General features: G+C 36.5%; 1 protein-coding gene and 1 long non-coding RNA gene across 2 annotated transcripts in view; one reads left to right on the forward strand and one right to left on the reverse strand.

Annotated features, from left to right (window-relative positions):
- The window catches only part of LOC139440136 (uncharacterized), a 52,317-nt gene extending 41,473 nt beyond the window's left edge, over nucleotides 1–10,844 (forward strand). The window contains exons 3-5 of the long non-coding RNA XR_011650202.1: nucleotides 5,936–6,100; nucleotides 8,729–9,018; nucleotides 10,536–10,844. This is a non-coding gene — a long non-coding RNA (uncharacterized lncRNA). The remainder of the gene's footprint in view (nucleotides 1–5,935; nucleotides 6,101–8,728; nucleotides 9,019–10,535) is intronic.
- CPNE8 (copine 8) overlaps nucleotides 1–18,869 on the reverse strand; it is a 210,902-nt gene that overhangs the window by 5,972 nt on the left and 186,061 nt on the right. The window contains exons 16-19 of the mRNA XM_058307782.1: nucleotides 15,485–15,612; nucleotides 8,898–9,000; nucleotides 7,303–7,360; nucleotides 2,957–3,030 (exon numbers count right to left, since the gene is read on the reverse strand). Coding sequence (XP_058163765.1) covers nucleotides 2,957–3,030; nucleotides 7,303–7,360; nucleotides 8,898–9,000; nucleotides 15,485–15,612 — 363 coding nt within the window. The remainder of the gene's footprint in view (nucleotides 1–2,956; nucleotides 3,031–7,302; nucleotides 7,361–8,897; nucleotides 9,001–15,484; nucleotides 15,613–18,869) is intronic.

Below are 18,869 nucleotides of genomic sequence, written 5' to 3' on the forward strand. Positions count from 1 at the left end.
TACTTATTGCATCAAGTCCATTTAGGGTTAGGTGAAGCATGCTGTAGCTCTCAGCACGCCTAACACAGGAAACATTCAATAACTAATTAAATACATTATTTGAAGAAATTGGATGCCTGTTAGATTTGGAGTAATAATGAACACCCTATTGATCGCCACCGACTTCCTGCTGAGCCTCAGTGACCTGCTATCACTTTTAGCCTTAGGCTTTGCATTTCTCCACCTGAAAAATTTGGGATTTCATTTAGAATATAACTGGTTGGTTCGAAAAAGTAAGAAATGGAAAAGGTAAGAAAGCTTAAAGAAGACCCTCTTTTCTCCTGATGTTTTGGCCAGTGGTGTTTACACCATTCATTGGGATGGGTTAGATATTTTTTGAGGATGAAAATGATTGACAGTATTATCTTTGTTGTGACTCTGCAACCTGAATATCCTAGGGGCAGGGCAAGTGACTTCTAGACTCACATAAAAAAAGAACAAAATAACTTTCTTTGTGGGCTAGTACAACCTGAGAACTTTGGATGGTGGAATGTTTTGAAAGCCATTTGCAAGATGAGAGAGAGTGCCAGCTCTTTCATAAAACAGTATGATGTGTAAATAAATGGCTGATGGGTTTACTGTTTTTAAAAGATCAGTCATTATTTAGGAATTTCTCTGAGAATGGAAGAGAGTGCATTAAATCTACTCAACTAAACGTGGGCATGTAAGTCACAATATCACTGCCATTATGTGGGCACTACTCAATCCCTTGGGGACAATTTAATTTCCTGTTCAGTATCTATAAGACCCCATCACCCTTCAGTGCAATTTTAGGTGGCAGAATCCCTTGAATGTTTGCCTATTATCCCCAAGTACTCAAAAATGTGTGGGGATTCCAGTGTTCCCTTACAGTAATGGGCTGGTCTCAAGGACAGGAAACTTTAATTGTACTCATAAAGCTTATGCTGATAAGTAACAGAGTTTTCATATCTATAACTTCCTCTGAGACTCAAACCACCAAGGGAGGAGCAAAGGTGAAAGAATTTGGGGTCTACAGATAAGGAGAGACAGGTTACGTAGGATGCATTGACTTGTTCAAGATCAAAGTGACATCATTAACCTTAGCTACCTAAGGAAGGAAGTAATACCAAATTTCTCTTAATCATCATTTAAATTTTTATATGAGATATGGGAATGCCCTTGGTAATGTAAAACAACATTATAACAGTAACACAACACATTCTAAAGGACTTCAAATTCATACTTTCCTTCAGTAATTTCATTTTTTGGAAATAGTGAGCCAAATATTATGGAAAGCTTTTCAATAACAGGCATCTAAACATGAAAACAAAACACATGAGATTCTTAAATAGATGACATCACCATTTTCCCTTTCTACCAAGTACTGTAAGTTGGAAAGTTTAAATGATATTCAATTACCTTTTTAAAAATCTGTTAAAATAGATGTTTATATTTTTAAATTAATACTGCTGAACTGATAATATTATCAACATATTACAACATATCAACATATTAAACTTTACATTATCAGACTTACAGATTACTTTATATTATCTTCTTTTTTTTGAATTGAATTTCTCTCCCCTTCCCCCCCCACCCCAGTTGTCTGTTCTCCGTGTCCATTTGTTGCATGTTCTTCTTTGTCCAATTCTGTTGTTGTCAGCAGCACTGGGAACCTGTGTTTCTTTTTGTTGCATCATCTTGCCGTGTCATCTCTCCATGTGTGTGGCGCCATTCCTGGGCAGGCTGAACTTTCTTTCGCGCTGGGTGGCTCTCCTTATGGGGCGCGCTTCTTGCGCATGGGGCCCCCCTACACGGGGGACACCCCTGCGTGGCAGGGCACTCCTTGTGCACATCAGCACTGCACGTGGGCCAGCTCCACACGGGTCAAGGAGGCCTGGGGTTTGAACCGCGGACCTCCCATGTGGTAGACAGATGCCCTATCCACTGGGCAAAGTCCGCTTTTCCTGTATTATCTTCTTACTCAAATAATTCTAACCTTTTTAATAGAGTTCTATTTCAGGAATGCATTTTATATACATTCCCTCATTGAATCATCACAACACCATTTATGCCCAGAACACTAAAATTTAGAAAGCTTGTCCAAATGATCACAATGGATAAGTCAGGATTCAAAAAAAATTCTATGATTCAAAATTGAATTCTCTTAATGATTGTATTATGGATGAATATATAGGTTAGTTTTTAGGAGATAATATTTGTGTCCAATGCTTTCTTCTCCAAAAGCTTTCATATCATATGCTTTAAGTGGTGCTGAGACCTTCTTCCTTTCCCTTCACAATCCTGTTTGCTTTCTGATGTCCTAAAAGAGACCCCTAAGTGAAGACACTGAAGTACAGGACTTTTTAGTTGAAATAATTATCTGCTTTCAATAAGAAATTTTAAATGTCTTTATTGGTTACTGACTTTTCTTTCAATTCACCCCCAGAATAATAGGCTTTACTTAAGTAGTTTTCTTAACTAACAGAATTGTGACTCTCTGTGTGTATGTGTACATATTTATGTATTTCCACTATAAAATATCCACTTTTCTGACCATAATCTATGCGTCAGATAGCATGAAAGTAATTATGATTTATTTTAGCTAAGGACTGAATAATGAAGAGATAAGCATCATTAAAAAGTCAGTTATATTTCTGTCTTTTACTTTTACTAAAAAATCCCAATTGTATTTTCCAGTAATGACAAAGTAGGAAAATAAACCTTCTACCATTTCCATTTTATATGTGGTAAACTTGAAGTGCAGGGGAAAGCGATTAAGTGGGTGCTTATTATAGTAGAGGCCCTTTTACTTAATGCGCAACTCAGAGGGAAGCAACTCACCAAATCAAACAGAATCTAAGACTCCTGATTTCAATATAAGTTATTCACAAATCAGAGCTGATACTGGCTCTTCACAGTGACCGAAGGAAATTACCTTTGTTTCATTTCTTACCTGCACAATGTCCCTTTCAGCATACTTTCCTCTGGAGGAGACTCTTACATCATCTCCATCCAATTCGACCATTGCTGAAAAAAAGAAAAAAATTTTAATTTACCCTGTGCATTTTAGCCATGTACTAAAGCAGCGTGGGCAGTAAGAAAGTTGGGATCTATGGAGTAGGAATATGTCCTCTGTAAAGACAGAAAGCTTGCTGGCCCATTCATCCTCTCATTCCTTCCCCCCACACAGCCCAACCAAGCACACATTTGATGGATGAAGTGAGCCAAGATCCCATGTGACCCCTGAAAGGTGGGAAGGGACAACGCAATGTGGAACAGACTTCCCGTACGTCTCCCCGTCGTAGCGGTCCTCACCTCTGGGTGATATGCTTGCATGACTGATAGGCCCAGTGATACGAATTCATTACATTTTAATTTATCTTCCTAATTTCAGAGACTTGGCACTAATCACCATAGAATTTCCAGTAACAATTTTAGCTTCCTTTTTGTTGAAGCAATATTTATTGAAAAATTACAACAAAGTTATATATTCAGAGTGCTCAATGTTCACATTGTAACCAGGTTAAATAATGGGACATTTTATGCCCTTATCTTGCGTAAGGTATAATTTTTCTGAAGTATGATATCTTTGTTGGTAAACAAGTAGTTTCAACATTAAATAAATCAGCTGGTATTCGGGAATGCTGTGAGTTAATAGGACAGCTGGTGACACAGCAATGCTATGCTGCAATTAAGAAAATTTTCCAGAGTTTATTAAGTTTTCAGTGAGAATGCTTTACATAGGTAATGAAGTGAGAAATGCTAATGTATACCTACAGTATAATTGCATTACTGATAAACCATTCTGTATACACATGAAATTCACCAGACTCCAAAGAGTCACTTGCAATTTTCATGTTTCCCTCCTCACCTCCAAAAAATATCTCTCAGTCAGAATATGATCCTCAGCTCTTAACTATTTTCTTCAGTGCCCATATAATTCATGCGGGTTAAAAAACATCATTTCAATTTTACCTCTCTATACAAGTTTACAAGCCAATGTTTGTGCTTTGTTAGCACACCCAATTGATAGAAAGCCACCACTCAGTGATTTCCTTGGATGTACAAGTTATAATTTAGTAAAATGTATGTTACCAATAATAACCTAAGTTATTCAAAAATACAAAAGATCTATTTGCCTCTACTTCTTGGGGAGGTAAAGAGGAGACTTCATTGTGCTCAAATAATTTCTTTAGTTAGTTTCTTTTTTTAGCCTAGATCTGCTTTCACACTTTTCATATTACTTTGAGACATAAATGTACATTGATGTCACATGCCAGTGATTGCAGATACTCTTCTTTTATTCTCTAATATGCCAGTAACACATACTGATTATACTACATTTACTCTAAAATGGGAAACAAAATTCAGATGATAATCTAGGTCTCAGGCCCTCCACCATCTACAGTGGACTTTGTGAGTGTTTTATTTCAGTTAACGGAGACAGTTACAACGATTCACGCAACGATGCATTGGAATGAGATCCTATAAAATCTCTTTCATCTTTCTGCCTCTCAGTTGGATTAAAAAGCCGCAGGGGGTAGGAACTGGAGCCTATGCTTTTGAGAGAACACGGAGGAGAGAAACAACCTGGAAGCAGTGGAGGAGTGATTGTACCTCAGGTGTTCCCACCATCTGATCCTAAAGGCGTGGCCCTCCTCTGCCTCTCCATGGGAATGGTGTCAGAGGCAACTCTGTGCTTCCTTCTAGCCATAAGGTAGTTAGAATCAGATCAAAGCAGGCAGCCAGATGCTGATCTGACTTTTTGAATTGTGACTATCTTTTGAAAGGGATAAAGGAATGCTGCTTTGAGAAATCATTCTTACTGAAGTTGCTCTATATAGGAGTAAAAAATAATTGGAGGAAATTGTCCAGAGAATTTAAACTGTTCTTATTAAATAGAGAAAGAAGAAATTTGAATATTCGTTAACCTAATAGGTTATTCTTACATCCTCTACCTTCAAACATTATTGCATTTTTTTGCTCATGCAAAGAATGACTTTCTGGTTTAAAAATGTGCAGATATTGGATATATGTGGTAAACTGATAAAATGTGTGAGTTCTATGTTGCTCTTATGTCTATTTATATATGTGATGTATAAGCTGACTCCCTTCATTTGAAAATGCTGAAAGGAAAGCTCTTTTGATGCGGCACTAGCAATTTGAATGTAAGTCAGAGTTTTTCTATATTGAGCATGGTAGTCTGTCATTTTCTTTTTAGCCACTGAGAGAAGTGATGTGTTTTGAGAGGAAAAAAAGAAAAATGCTTTAGGGAAGTTTCTGTTGTATCCTAGTGGGATAGTCTACATTTTCCATCCTATTAAAAACACTTCTCTCCTGGTGAAAGCAGAAACCATGTATTGCAGGAATCCTATTCCCTACGTTTTCCAAAGGAATTTTTCACTCCACTTCCCAAGGGGGACTTCTCCTGGAATGGGGACTTCTCTTTGTAAATCATCTTCAATCATTTTCCATATGAAAAGAGGAGAGACGGATAGGATTATTAAAATTAGGTGAAAGAATTGAGCTAATCTCTCTGTCTCACTCAATGAGCAAAATGCTGGTCCTGAAAGGAGGAGGCCTGGAGCTAAAGGTAAAGCCACTTAATCCTGGGAGAAAGCAGTTATGGGAAGTCTGACTCCAGGCTGACCCAAATTCTCCAATATTAACATTGTTGGGAACGATTCCTTCATATCTTTCTCAGTTAGTTCAGAGAGGAAAGTGCCATCAATTATCATACCTCAAAAATTTTAACAAATAAAATTCACTGGGCACAAAAGAAATGAAGAACACACTTAGCTGTGACAGTTTGGCTTTGCCAGCTGCTCTGCATAGAAATACATGACAGAAACGCGGGAGCGAGGGTCAGTGGCTCTGCATTGCCGAGCGGGGGCTCTTGAACAACAAAAGTGACTGAGGTTTACTACCCCAGGCACAGAACTACTGGTGGGCTTCCTTGGGAGCCTGGCAGACCCGAGACGGCCCCAGCAAAAAGGCGCATCCTTGAGAGGCAAAAACAAAGAGAAGCCCAAGAAGGAAGCTGGAGTTCCCTTAGCCCAGCAGCTGGTGAGGCTTCGTCAGTCAGAGTCCATCGCAGGTGAGTGCGGGATTCTCGAGTGAAAACAGCATTCACTAGAAAGACAGTTTTCACTTTCCTGACTCCAGAGGCAAGGCTCAAATTCACACCTGAGGTGTAACGCAAACACCAGAGAAAGATGCACTAGTAGGGGCCGCAGTCAGGTCCGGGATTTGTGCTTTAGAAACTGGAAGGTCAGAATGATGACGAGGTCGACCAGCCCCCCGTGGAGTCTAAGGAGTGCCTTTCCAGGGTCAGAGATGAAACCGGCCCGGCTGCTTCAACCGCGACCGAAAGGCCTGGGCTGCACTTGAGGCGGAGGGGAGGCTTTAGCCAGGATCACACCAGCGATGCGCATGCTACAGCCGGCCACCGCGTGCCCGGGCCAGCCGGGAGCTTGCCAAAGGCTGTGGCACGTACCCGACTTCCAGGCCCACGCTAAACACGCCGACACTGGTGATGGGAAAACACCTGATCCAGGCAGGCATTGCACAGTTGTGCAACTGCTGTCTAGCGCAAAGTTCTCTTAAAAGGATTCCCCAGAAGAAGGGACTAGACTCTCCCTGAAGAGGTCCACCAGATCACTAGCGACACAACTGCCTCTCACTTAACTGGCATTTGAACAGGGCCTGAGCCAAGCTGGAAACTACCTAGTAAGGCATTGTAGCGTATTACCTGAAATCCCAGGAAAGTCCCACTAAATCCCAGCTGGCCATTTTCATTTTATTTTGCTTTTTCACATGACAGAACTTATATATATATATATATACACACACACACACGTTTTATATATATTATAAACCTAACGTTTATCAACTAGCCAGGGTCTGAAAATCCTTTAAAGTGTGCTCATTAACATTTCCATTCAAAGCCTAGTGGTTTTTAGTTAATCTAGAGTGTGTTTTGACTTCAACTTATCACTGTCAGTCTAAAGAAATATTATTTTGAGATACAAACTATCACTACTGAAATGGAAAGCTATATATTGGATTAATCTTTAAACTGGAGAGATGGCTATTTGGAGACAGAATCTTTTAATTTGTTCACTTTAACAGACATCATGAGATATCAATATGTATGTTTATAAATATATGGACATTATAAGCAGGTCAACAAGAATAGTCACATCCTTGCATGCAGAAAAGAATAATAAAAATTAAGAGCATGATGCATCAGATTAAATAAATTCCCAAGGAATACTATTGAAATTTTACACCACTTACCATCAAATTCTGCTGGTCCAACACCTACTATAATTATTGACATTGGAAGTTTTGAGGCCTTCAAAGAGAAGATAGAATTATGTGACAACATTTTTGATGATGACAGATATACAAATTTATAAACAATATGGAAGCAATGAGCCAAATAGAAAGAAAATAATATCCGGAGTTTTATTTGGTATTCTTCACAGGGTCATTAAAATAATTCTGAACATATTTAAAACTGTTACAAAAGAATAATATACTTGATTCCACTCTTATCTTTTCCAAACTCACTAGTTATGCTAAACCATTGGCACATTCCTCAAGAGTGAACAGCCCTGGATAAGATAAAAGAAAATGTAAGGAACATCTATGTTCACTTGCTACTTGCAACCAAAATCTTTCCTAAACTAAATTTGTATATCTTTGGTCTCTTTCACATGTTTGTTTTCTTTTCCCCAAAAGTTTCAGTTGCTAAAGAGGAGAAAGGTACCAAATTTGTGAAACAGTAGTACTCTACTATCCATCATTTAAACTCAAGATTAAGGAAAGCAATTTTGGTACTACTATGAACAGATAAAAATGAACATAAAATTACTATTAATTTATGTATTAAATATCCATGAGCTTGTGAGAAAGACCGAATATTTGATTTTATAACATTTTTTCCAATCACACATATCACTGAAACTGTATTATCACTTCAAGAAATTTAATGGTAAGAATGTGAGACTCAGAAACGGAGAGATGGAACACTAGCAACCACTTCTTCAGCTATGAAGTTCAGTGAATTATGTATAATTGTTCTTCAGTGCATCATGTTCTGTTAGTTTAAGCCTCAATTAAGTCCATATTTTAAAGTGCATTCTCTGGCCACTGGTGAGAGCATAAAGGAAAGCACTACAGATTCAATCCATGTATGTCTAGTTAAAAACAACAAACTTATAAACCCTCCTTCCCTTCCTTTTTATTTTGTTTTTCTAAGATTCTATCTATAAGAGCATTTGATTTTTCCCACCTGCACCATTTTTTCTCAAATCAAATAGGTAACATTATATCCTCTCTATGAAATTCATAATTATGAGGCTTGATAATCTATTTTGCAACACACATTTCTGCCAATCATTGCTTAACTGGGATACAGAAAGGTGATCGTGAACAGATGCAGTGACCACCTTTTTGAGGATTACTGCTTAGTAAAAAAAAAAAGACAGTCAATTAGATAATCATTAAGAAATAAAATAATAAAAAAGTACAACAAGCAGGATGAATTTTCAATCAACCCAGGCCCTGTCTAGTTCTAGAGAAAGGGTGATTAGCACCATTCTCCATAGTGAAAACATAGATGTTAAGAAACAAGTATATAAGTAAATCAAGCTAATAGAAATTAGCATGCTCACATATGCACATGAGGGTGATGCTATGATTTCCACTTTTTTTAAAGGAAAGAATTTTGAAAACTATCCAGAGCTCTCAGCCTGGTCCTCTTATGGATCAATGGTACAGAAGACGGTTTCAGATTTCACTGTTAAGTCAACTGCAGTAGACTCTGGCCTCAACATAGGTAGCACATGCTCTCACCTAGGCAGCAGAAAACAGTAACCTCCACTCACGTTAACTATGGACTCCTTCGTCTGAGCCATGTCGGAGATAACGCCGTCCGTCACAATCAGGAGCACAAAATACTGGGAGCCATCCTTGACAGAGGACGCATACCTGCAAGGCACTGGCAAGGTAAGAATTACCACAGAAACCAACCCGTTCCTTTCTATGTGATGGTTGTGGAGTACCGTTTGCAAGAGTCCACAAACTTCTGAATCTCAAGAAAATCTTCACACATGTGCTAGGAGTCTATAACATGCAGTACTTGGTTGCCTTAGAGGTCCATTCACTGATAAAAAGTGAGCTGGGGACTTGTCTGCTTAGTACAGTGGAATGAATGAACATGAGTTCTGGAAAAACAGACTGGTGAGGCTGCACCTATGCATATTATTGTCGGCAAAATATTTAAGCTCTTTGAATTTTATTTTCTTACCTTTAGAATAGAGATAATACATCTTTGTATTACAGAATGAACTAATAAAGAAACTGCACGTACGGTACTCAACATACAGAGTTCTATCAGTGGTAGCAAAAATCCACAGTTCAGGTTCTTAATACATACTAAACCAGGGAAAGATGGGAAAGAGGATTATACTGAACAGGGACAAATATAATGTAATTACATGTTCTAGCACTCAAAGGAGTTTATCAGAATTCTCACCAAATTTTACTTAGTCTTTCAGAGGGAAGTTTTATGCCTGTTATATCCACCCCCCCCCCCTTTTTGTATAATGTTCTACATTCCAGGGATCTAGATACAATTCCCAAAAAGGATAAATGCTATGATTCCTACTATATGACTGGTATGCCTGGTGATGAGTCAGAATTAATGGTGGTATTAGGAGATATAATAGTCAACAAGATCTTAGTCTACATTTCTAGCAATTAACAGATAGATCACAGCGAAAACTCTCACTGATTGGGCAATGAAATTCTTTGAAGAGCTGATGACCCTGATGGCCGGCCAAATGCATAATATATCAGGGCACAACTTTATTTTTTGGATATCAGAATTAACAGCCACATGAACAAGAACACTATTTACAACTTTTTAACATATTGTAGATACTAATAATTTTTCAGACTGCTGATAAAATGACCGGTAATTTTATAGAATTGAGGAAGAGGATAAGTGACAAGTTCACACCCTACGAGGATATCACTGAATTGATTCCACAGGGTATAGTCAAAACGATCCCTTCAATGCTGAACCACTAATCCTGTACATTAAGGAATTTATATGAATTTGATGTTGATAAAACCTAAGGAAAACAATCCAAAGCTGAGATGAGTCTGTTCTCTGATTCTGTATTTATTTTTGTGGTGTTTCCCAAAGGAAGTCTGATATTCTCCCTCAGGAATTAATTTTAATTTTTACTCATTATTTGAGGGAAAAACGTATTTGCTATGGACTAAGCTTCAGAAATATAGGATTTTAAATTTCAGATGATTAATGGAAGGCTGTGAAGAGCAGGGAGAAAAGCCTCTGTGAGTCAACAGTATGGCTTCATTTTTTTGAAAAATCTAATGCTGCTTTTAAGATGGCAAATTTCTCTCAGACTCAAAAACAATTTAGGAAGTTCAATATTATGCAGTTATCTAAGACATAACATTTGGTTTAACTGTCTGAATTTCTTTTGATTCACCAGATAAACCTGAGAGGAGAATCTGCTCATGTCATCAAGGGATTTGGGGACAGAGCCTGAAGTAGTTCATAGTAGACTTGGAATTTCTCTCAAGTTTATTGCTTTATTTTAAAAATTCATGGGAATTTTGCATTTTACTTTATAATAAATATGTGCTTGTTTTATGCTTTATATTTATTAGCATTAGGGAAAATTAATACTTTAGAAAGATAAGTTTACTCTGTGGTACTTTTACTACTGTTGACATTTAATTTGAAAATAAATTATATTTTATAAAAGATCCATTCAATCTATTATAGTCTTTATGACCATTAGCACAATAAAATATTCTTTTAAAACTCTTCACTGTTTTGTGGCGTTTGCTATATGCACTTGCATACTGTTGCACTAAGTAAATCTAGGTTTCACCCAAACTGGATTTGGTTCTATCATTTCTTCTAATTCTATCTTTTAGTTTAAAAGTATCATGTTTATATTAATATAAACAAAATACCACAGAAATGTAGAAAGTAGAAAGTAAAGGCTAATCAAACCCCAATCCCTCTCCCAGGAGGTAACACTCTGATGTGAAGACTGACAGATACAAATTGTATTTTAAAGGTATTTATCTAAGCTTGCTTCTTAAAGGACTCTGATGTATCCTTTTGTAAATTGAATTGAAGCTTTTTTTTTCTTAAAATCCAGCAAATTGGCTTTTTTCAAACAAAGTCCACCTATAATTTATATTTTAATATTACTATGACAAACCTGAGGGAGAGGTTTCACCTTTGTCTGGGTGGTGGAATTTAAATGCATTTATTTGGAATCCCTGTCAATAGAAATTTCTGGGGTTGTTCTTACAGGAGTTTATAAATGGTTAGCTTAGATTTGTGGTATACTCATTCAGTTCATTGTTAGTTTACAGGAGTAAGAGGGGAAGAAGACAAGCTAAGAACTAACTCAGGAATAATTTAAGTGTTATAATTATGATTTACAAAATGGATTAAATCTCTTTCTTACTGAATAAAGGGATAAATGTAAATGTTTCAGCATGTAGTTTCAGGGTAATTTTTGTTATTGAATTGTCACCCTAAATTACCTGTAATTAAATGTCCATCTGTATACACAAACATAAGTAGTTTCACTGCACTTTATTTTGTGCATCTTTACATTTGCAGTGAGATAAAAAGGTTTAAGATGCAAGGCTTCATAACACAGTGATTTGGAGTCAGATTATTTTAGATGGAATAATGGCCACTCAAAATATCCTTTTTGCCATCAATAAAATGGGAATAATAATATTACTCATAGCTCCTAGGATTGTTATAAAGATTAAAAGAAAGAATTCCTACTGCTATTCATTAATGTGATTCCAAAATAGTGTTATGGGCATTAGGTATATGATTAAGTTCACATCTAGAATTCAAATAATTTTATCTAAGATTGTAACCATTCCTGTGTTAAATTAAAACCCATTATAGCTCCCAGATAAATACTTCAGCATTGACTTTCTAAAACCATAAAACTAGAAGTATTTCTCTGATTTTAAATTTGTTTTCAATTTACAATGTAATAATGATATGTTACTTTCTTTTGGTAGGTAGCATTCACAGTTTTCAGAGACCACTAAGACTGCCTGTGCATTATCATTGAACAGTTTTAGTTTCTATTAAATGTACTCAATGTATGGTATTCAGAAAATTCAGTTAAACAGGTGTGGCTTTCGGTATATACCAAGTGTTGTGTCCTATCTTACTGGAGCTATACAGATGATTAAGTCACACTTCCTGCCTCTAATGTGGAAGAGATCCACATGTAACAATGGAATGGGATCAAAGTAGTAAGTGCTGTGATTCAGGTACACACGGAATGAAATCTTAGAACAATCTGTGCCACTGAAGAACACTGCATTTGGGGAATGTAGAGGGAAATAAGATTGGATTGATAAATGATACTAGTTTTCGGAAGTTCCTGAATGCCAAGCTAAAGTGTTTGGATTTAAATTTGTGAAGAGGTGCCAACAGGTTTTTAGCAGGCTTTTTACTCCGTTTGAAATCTATCTCCTCAACACCTCTGTGAAAGGAGGACTGGAAAAGCGGGAAATTCTAGACATGGAGCTGGAAGGTCTCAGAATAGCACATAAAACTTTAAAATTTTGCATATTTGATGCCTTGGGTCTTGATCATTTCACAAAACTCTCATTCCATTAATATTATCTCCAAAAGCAAATTGTCTTATCACATATGTTTCAGTTCTAAAAATAAGCATGTTCTTAACATTATGATCCTTAAAGAAACACTCCTCAGAGAGCTTTTAGAAAACGATTATAAGTAACAAAGCTTTTACTAATATAGAAAATGCACTTTTTAAGGAAAGAAAATCAAGTAAGAGAAAAAGTGTAGATATATATATTTACTTTAAACTTTGTGAAAATAATTTTAATAACTATCTTTTTTCATTTTTTATTACCTTCTTTTTTTTAAGATAGATCACACAAAATGTTACATTAAAAAAATATAAGAGGTTCCCATATACCCCACTCCCCAAAACCCCTACTCCTCCCACATCGACAACTTCTTTCTTTAGTGTGGTACACTCATTGCATTTGATGAACACATTTTGGAGCACTGCTACACAGCATGGATGCCAGTTTATGTTGTAGTTTACACTCTCTCCCAACAATAACTATCTAAACATATGCAGAATTCATTTACTAATCATTTGTTGAGTACTTACCTCCCATATGATGCTAAGCACAAGTGCTATACAAATGTTTTTAAGAGTGACAAAATGTAGAAGCTGTTTTACATGAACAGAGACAAACAAAATAACTATGGCACTTTTTTCAACAGAGAAACAAATAGTAATTTGTCTTTTAGTTGAAAAGGTTTTTGGATGATAATTTTGGATGAGATGGAAACCTCAAAAAAGCTTAAATTTAAGTTAAACCTAACTCAAAAATAAAAGGAAAAGGATAAAGGATATACTCATAACAAGAGATAAATATATATATATATATAAAACTTCTTAATGTACTGGAAGGAAAAGGTGATAAAAACCCATCTCTTACTGTTTTCCTTATTTCCTCTAATTTAAAGAATAACGATGAAGAATGATTAGATCATGGCTAACTTTCAAAGACTCTGAAAGTTTTAGCTGACAACTACCACGATAGTTGAGAATTTACAAAATGCTGGGCAAAACTTAACAAAGTGGCACTAGAACTGAGTGAAGTCTGTATTGTTAAATGATTTATGCACCTAGAAATTTAATATCTATTAGTCTAACTTTTATAGTTGAGATGAACCAGACAAAAAATATCACAAAAATAATTGGTAAGCACAGACAGAAGCATTTATAAGAACTGCCGTGAGTTCAAACAAATTAAGTCCTGTTGTTTTGCTCTTATCTTTTTGGAAAAAAGTAATTTGCATGGTAGTTTGAGAGAGAAAGCTAACTGCAATTTTCTTGCATTAATATGAATTTTGATTCTGCTTGACAGCCATCAATAAAGTAATGTAATATAAAACAACACTACTTAAATAGGCTAGTAAAATAAGCTAGTCTGTGTTTTTCAAATTACAGGTAATTTTAGGGGGTTGTGAAATCAATTTTGTGGCTCAAGACTGGAATTTTTTTAAAATGTAAAAGAATATAATAGACTATCATAGATATAAAGGGAAAATATAAAGGTAACTATAATTTCATGAAACCCTTCTTTGTTTTAGTTACATGTATATAGGGCTGAAAGATAAATTCTTATTTTAGTATGGATTGTGGATATAAAGATTTGGAAAAGCTTGGCTAAAGGGTAGTATGCAGAATAATCCTCAACATATCGCTGTCAACTTGAGTCAGAGTACCACAGGGGCCAGCCCTGCGAGGAGAGGTATTTTAGCATCTTGTCCATGCCCTAGATAATGGAAAATAGAGCACATCTGAATTGCTGGTGACATCCAGTAGGGAGAGTGGTGAAATGCCAGAGCCTTTGAACAGAGAACTTGTGTTTCCCGGTGCCTTCGTACATAGATAACCTGGTCAGAATGACTGAGAAGCCTGCATTGAGATGAATGAAAATGACCCAAAAAAACGAGTAAATCCAAACTAGAGACTTGGATGGATAACAGGCATACTGACTCAGAAAATATAACCCTGTGGTTTGTAAGGCATACTGGACAAGTGACATGTGAGTAGGAGTTAAAAAAAAAAAGGTTAAACACAAGTGATATCTTCAAATTATACCTGTTATATAGTATTTTTCATATTCTGGCTACATCTTTAGAAGGATACAAAAGTTTCACCTTTTTATTATCTCACAATAAAGCAGGGTTTTGTAATATCTGCACTGGTTTGAGCCATATTTTAGAGATTTTAAAAGTGACATTTAAGTCACACACTAATGAAAAAGTGATGTGTATATAAATCTTTCCATTTCTCTACATGTACTTGGAGTCATAAGCAATTATACTCTGATCTCAATGCTATGCACTATATACAGGGAGCGCTCTGGGAATTTTATAAAATTAGCTACTCTATTAATTTCGGAGAGGATAGACTAATGTGCCCTATATATCACTGAAAGGCCTCAAATACTTGTGTTAATGGAATTAAAAGCTGTTTTGGAATGTGATGTTAGATAGGAGCCATTTACACAGCTGAGATCACATCTATTATTTTGTTATGGCTCTCACAGACATCTTTTCAAAGAAAACGACATTTTCCTTGGTTGAAAAAGAAAGGTCCTAATGTAACACGGTATGGTTTTTCACCTGAGCTTCTGGATGTGAAGTTCTTAAAGTATCCTGATGGCTTGAAAGAGCCTCTTTGCATTCTATTCTGTATTTGTTTGTTTTCCTTCACTTTTGAGGGTGTGACTGAGAGAAAACCACCATCTGTGGAGTCAGGCCAAGGACAGCGCTCTGACGTCGCTGCGGCCGGTGCGCTGGACTCCAGGTCGCCGAGGCGCCACTTACCGTGCCACGTGGTTGATCACAGGGGCGAAGTTGGTGGGCCCGTACAGCTGGACGGACTTCAGACTCCTGTAGTAGGCCTCCATGACCCCCTCGATGCCGTCGCAGTAGGGGTTCTGAGGGTTTCCGTTCTGCAGACAGCCACAGGCAAAAGACAACAGGAAATTAATAGGGTCTGTGAAGAAGAGAAGGGAATAACACACGTTGACCCTCAAATATTTTTTGCAGGAACACTCATTTATAGATTTATAGTAGTGAAAAATACTAAATTAAGTGGTCGACAGCAGATTACAATATATTGTTTACAACAGGTTATGATACAATGCACAATCACTAGAGTGCATACTCTTCAGAAAAAATTCTAAACACTCTTACAAGAATCTGAATATTATAAACTTCTACACTTAATCGTGTCTTATAATAATTTTACATAGATGTGTATGTATGTGGAGGTGAACACAAAGAAATCCTGAAAAGAAGTAAACAAATATTAAAAGTGGTTACCTCCAGGTGGTTAAATAATTGATTACTCTTATTTTGTTCTTTAAATTATCCTGTATTTTCCAATTTTTCTACAGCAGTCCTATACTAAAATTACAAAATAAATAAGTGCTTATCAATTCAAACAGTTTTATCTGATAGAAGGAGAAATGTGAAGAAAAAATAAACCAAACCCGACATTTCACATTTTCAGGTTAACACCGATCATCTCATCTAAAGAGTTGAAGGGAATGCAATTTGGTGTGAGAACTACCCAAAGAAGGCCAGAGGAAAAGAATCAAAGGAACATATCCATGTTGTCCTAGGGAAATGGATTGCCACCAAGAATTCCAAACCTCAGGCTGACACCCGCAGGGCTACATCAAACCTGAAAACCTAGTCCAGCTTTTTCACACCTTTAATGTTCTGTCATTATTAGATTTAATTCTCCTCGTCCAGATGCCAGAAAACACAAGTAAGAGTGTATTAGTTCTATAATGACATGGAACAAATTACTCCAAAGGTCAGTGGATTGAAACAACAAGCACACATTACCTCATGCGTTTTCTGGGGGTCAGGAATATCAGATAGTATTTCTGGCTCAGGGTCTCTCACCGAGGTATAGTCAAGATGCTGGCTGGGCTGCGGTCATCAGAAGTCAAGCTTCCGAGACGGTCATTATATGGGGCTGTGGGCAGTGGACCAACGTGGCCCCTTCTCAGGCTGTTGAGTGTTCTCATAGCATGGCAGCTAACTTACCCCAGAGCGAGGGCGTTAACGGAAGACGAGTCCAGAGGGGAGGGCTCTGTGCCTCGTCTTGGAAGCTGCATACCTTTGCTTCTACTTTAATTCATTTACGGAATGAATTTAATAAGTGAGTCCCTAAATCCAGCCCACATTCCAGGGCGGGAGAATTAGGTTCCACCTCTTGAAGGAACGAGTATCAAAGACGTGCAGATTCATTTAAAAATACTAGAGACAGTAACCATACTTAAAGATAGTTAGCAATCACTTTAGCATGTATGTTAGTTGAATAATCACAGATGACAGGTCATTACAACCAATGGTTTGCAGAATTCTACAAAACCTTTATTCTAAACTATTAACATATGCACAATTTTTACAGCAATGCTAAAATATAGGTAAATATGTTGTTTTCCCCACTTGACAGATGAGGAAACTGTCTGAGGGCTTAGAATCTGTGTCCAAGGTCACACAACACAAGTGAAGATTTGACTCAGTCTCACTCCAGAGCCCAGATTCTTCACCACACTATTACACGCTGTAATGAAATCCTAAACCCAGCATTTCCAAGGGCTGGGAAAGCTTAGGAAACCTAGCCAGGTGTTTCTAACCTCTGAACTTCTGTCATTTGTGAGAGAGGGATTTATATGAATTTTTTAACTCTTTGAATTTTTTATTAAATAACCGCATGTAAATTTTAAAAAACATAATAATTTTTAAAAATCTCGTATTATAAAATAGGTTACATGAATTAAGCAAACTTAAAATGCAAAGGGAGAGTTTAATGTCTAGCAGGAAGCAGTTAATGGTTGGTATTGATGTTAATCTGAGCTGACCTATTTAACTTTCCTTTAAATAAGATTTTATGGTGTTCTTTTCCCTTGATAAGGTATGAAGCCAATTAAAATTAAAACTCATTACCCATTTTGGGCATATAAAATGTATTACATTTCTGCCCTAAGGGAACAATTATAAACCAAGATAGCTCTGAACTGCTTTCTGATGGGTGTTTCAACATTTTGATTGGAGATTTATATTTTTATGAAACTATATTTCCCTCTAGTCCTATGGAATTGAAATTAAAACAAGGCCTTTATTTTCTTCTCCTTTGGTAGTAGAAACATAAGCATTGGATGTTTTATTCATCATTATGAAATGTTTAAAGAACTGACTAGTACACTATAATAATTGCTCTAAGATTTCATCTTATGTTTGGATGAAAAGCATACTGCCTAAAATTATGTATTTCTTTTAATATATCTTCTGTAGTAATATATGAGAATTATTTAAAATATTTTATAGCTATTAAAATTAGAATTTCTGCTTCATGACAAAGTTTTAACTAGTTACAAAAATAATTTTTAAGTCTATTTAAAAACTTATTTCTGGAAATTATGATTCAGGGAATCAGATTTTGCTTGTTAAAATAAATTAGACTGACCTTATGTGTGGATCTTACACAAAAGTGAAACACAGGATGTTTTTTTAAAATGATACATTCCATGTTGCCATTTAATCAGGAAGAGGGCAGTGGAGGCACTATTTTCTATTCCCCTGGTAATTAACAAGCATTTCCATTTATAAAATTATAAATGTCGATCTGTAGAAAACATAGAACAAAATTCTCAGTGAGTCATAATCTCTCCATACAGACTTTAGTAGGGAAGGGTGGCCTGGCATTCACCAGTTCCTCCCTCCCTGTGGCTCCCTGAGGTTGGATGAAGCTGGAAATTAGGTTCAACTCTGGGAAGAAGGCTGCAGTCTCCACGGCTGACTCTAACCTCTACAGCCCTTATCAGGAGGGCTAAGACGCAGACAAGATGTGAAGAGAAGGCCCTAGAGGCTCCTGCTCTCCTCTGTGAAATGTATTTGCTGCTGTTCAGAGATTGCTTAGAATGGGGAAAAGCTCTAAAAGCATTCTTCCTTTTATTAAAAAGAAATGTACTGAGCATCTGCTTTATTCATAATGCAGTGTTAAACACTCGGTCAATAAATTGTTGAAGTCTAATTAGAAGAAAAGGCACATACATGAATATTTAAACTGCATAGATTTCTACAACTGCCAAGGAAGATAAAAGCAGGCAGAGATTTAGTAGGAGAAATCACGTGGACAAGTATACTATTTTTCCATGGATCAACACAGAAGGCCCAGCTTTTAAGGACC

Source organism: Dasypus novemcinctus, chromosome 12 (assembly GCF_030445035.2).
Source record: "Dasypus novemcinctus isolate mDasNov1 chromosome 12, mDasNov1.1.hap2, whole genome shotgun sequence".
In the NCBI taxonomy this organism is placed as follows: domain Eukaryota; kingdom Metazoa; phylum Chordata; class Mammalia; order Cingulata; family Dasypodidae; genus Dasypus; species Dasypus novemcinctus.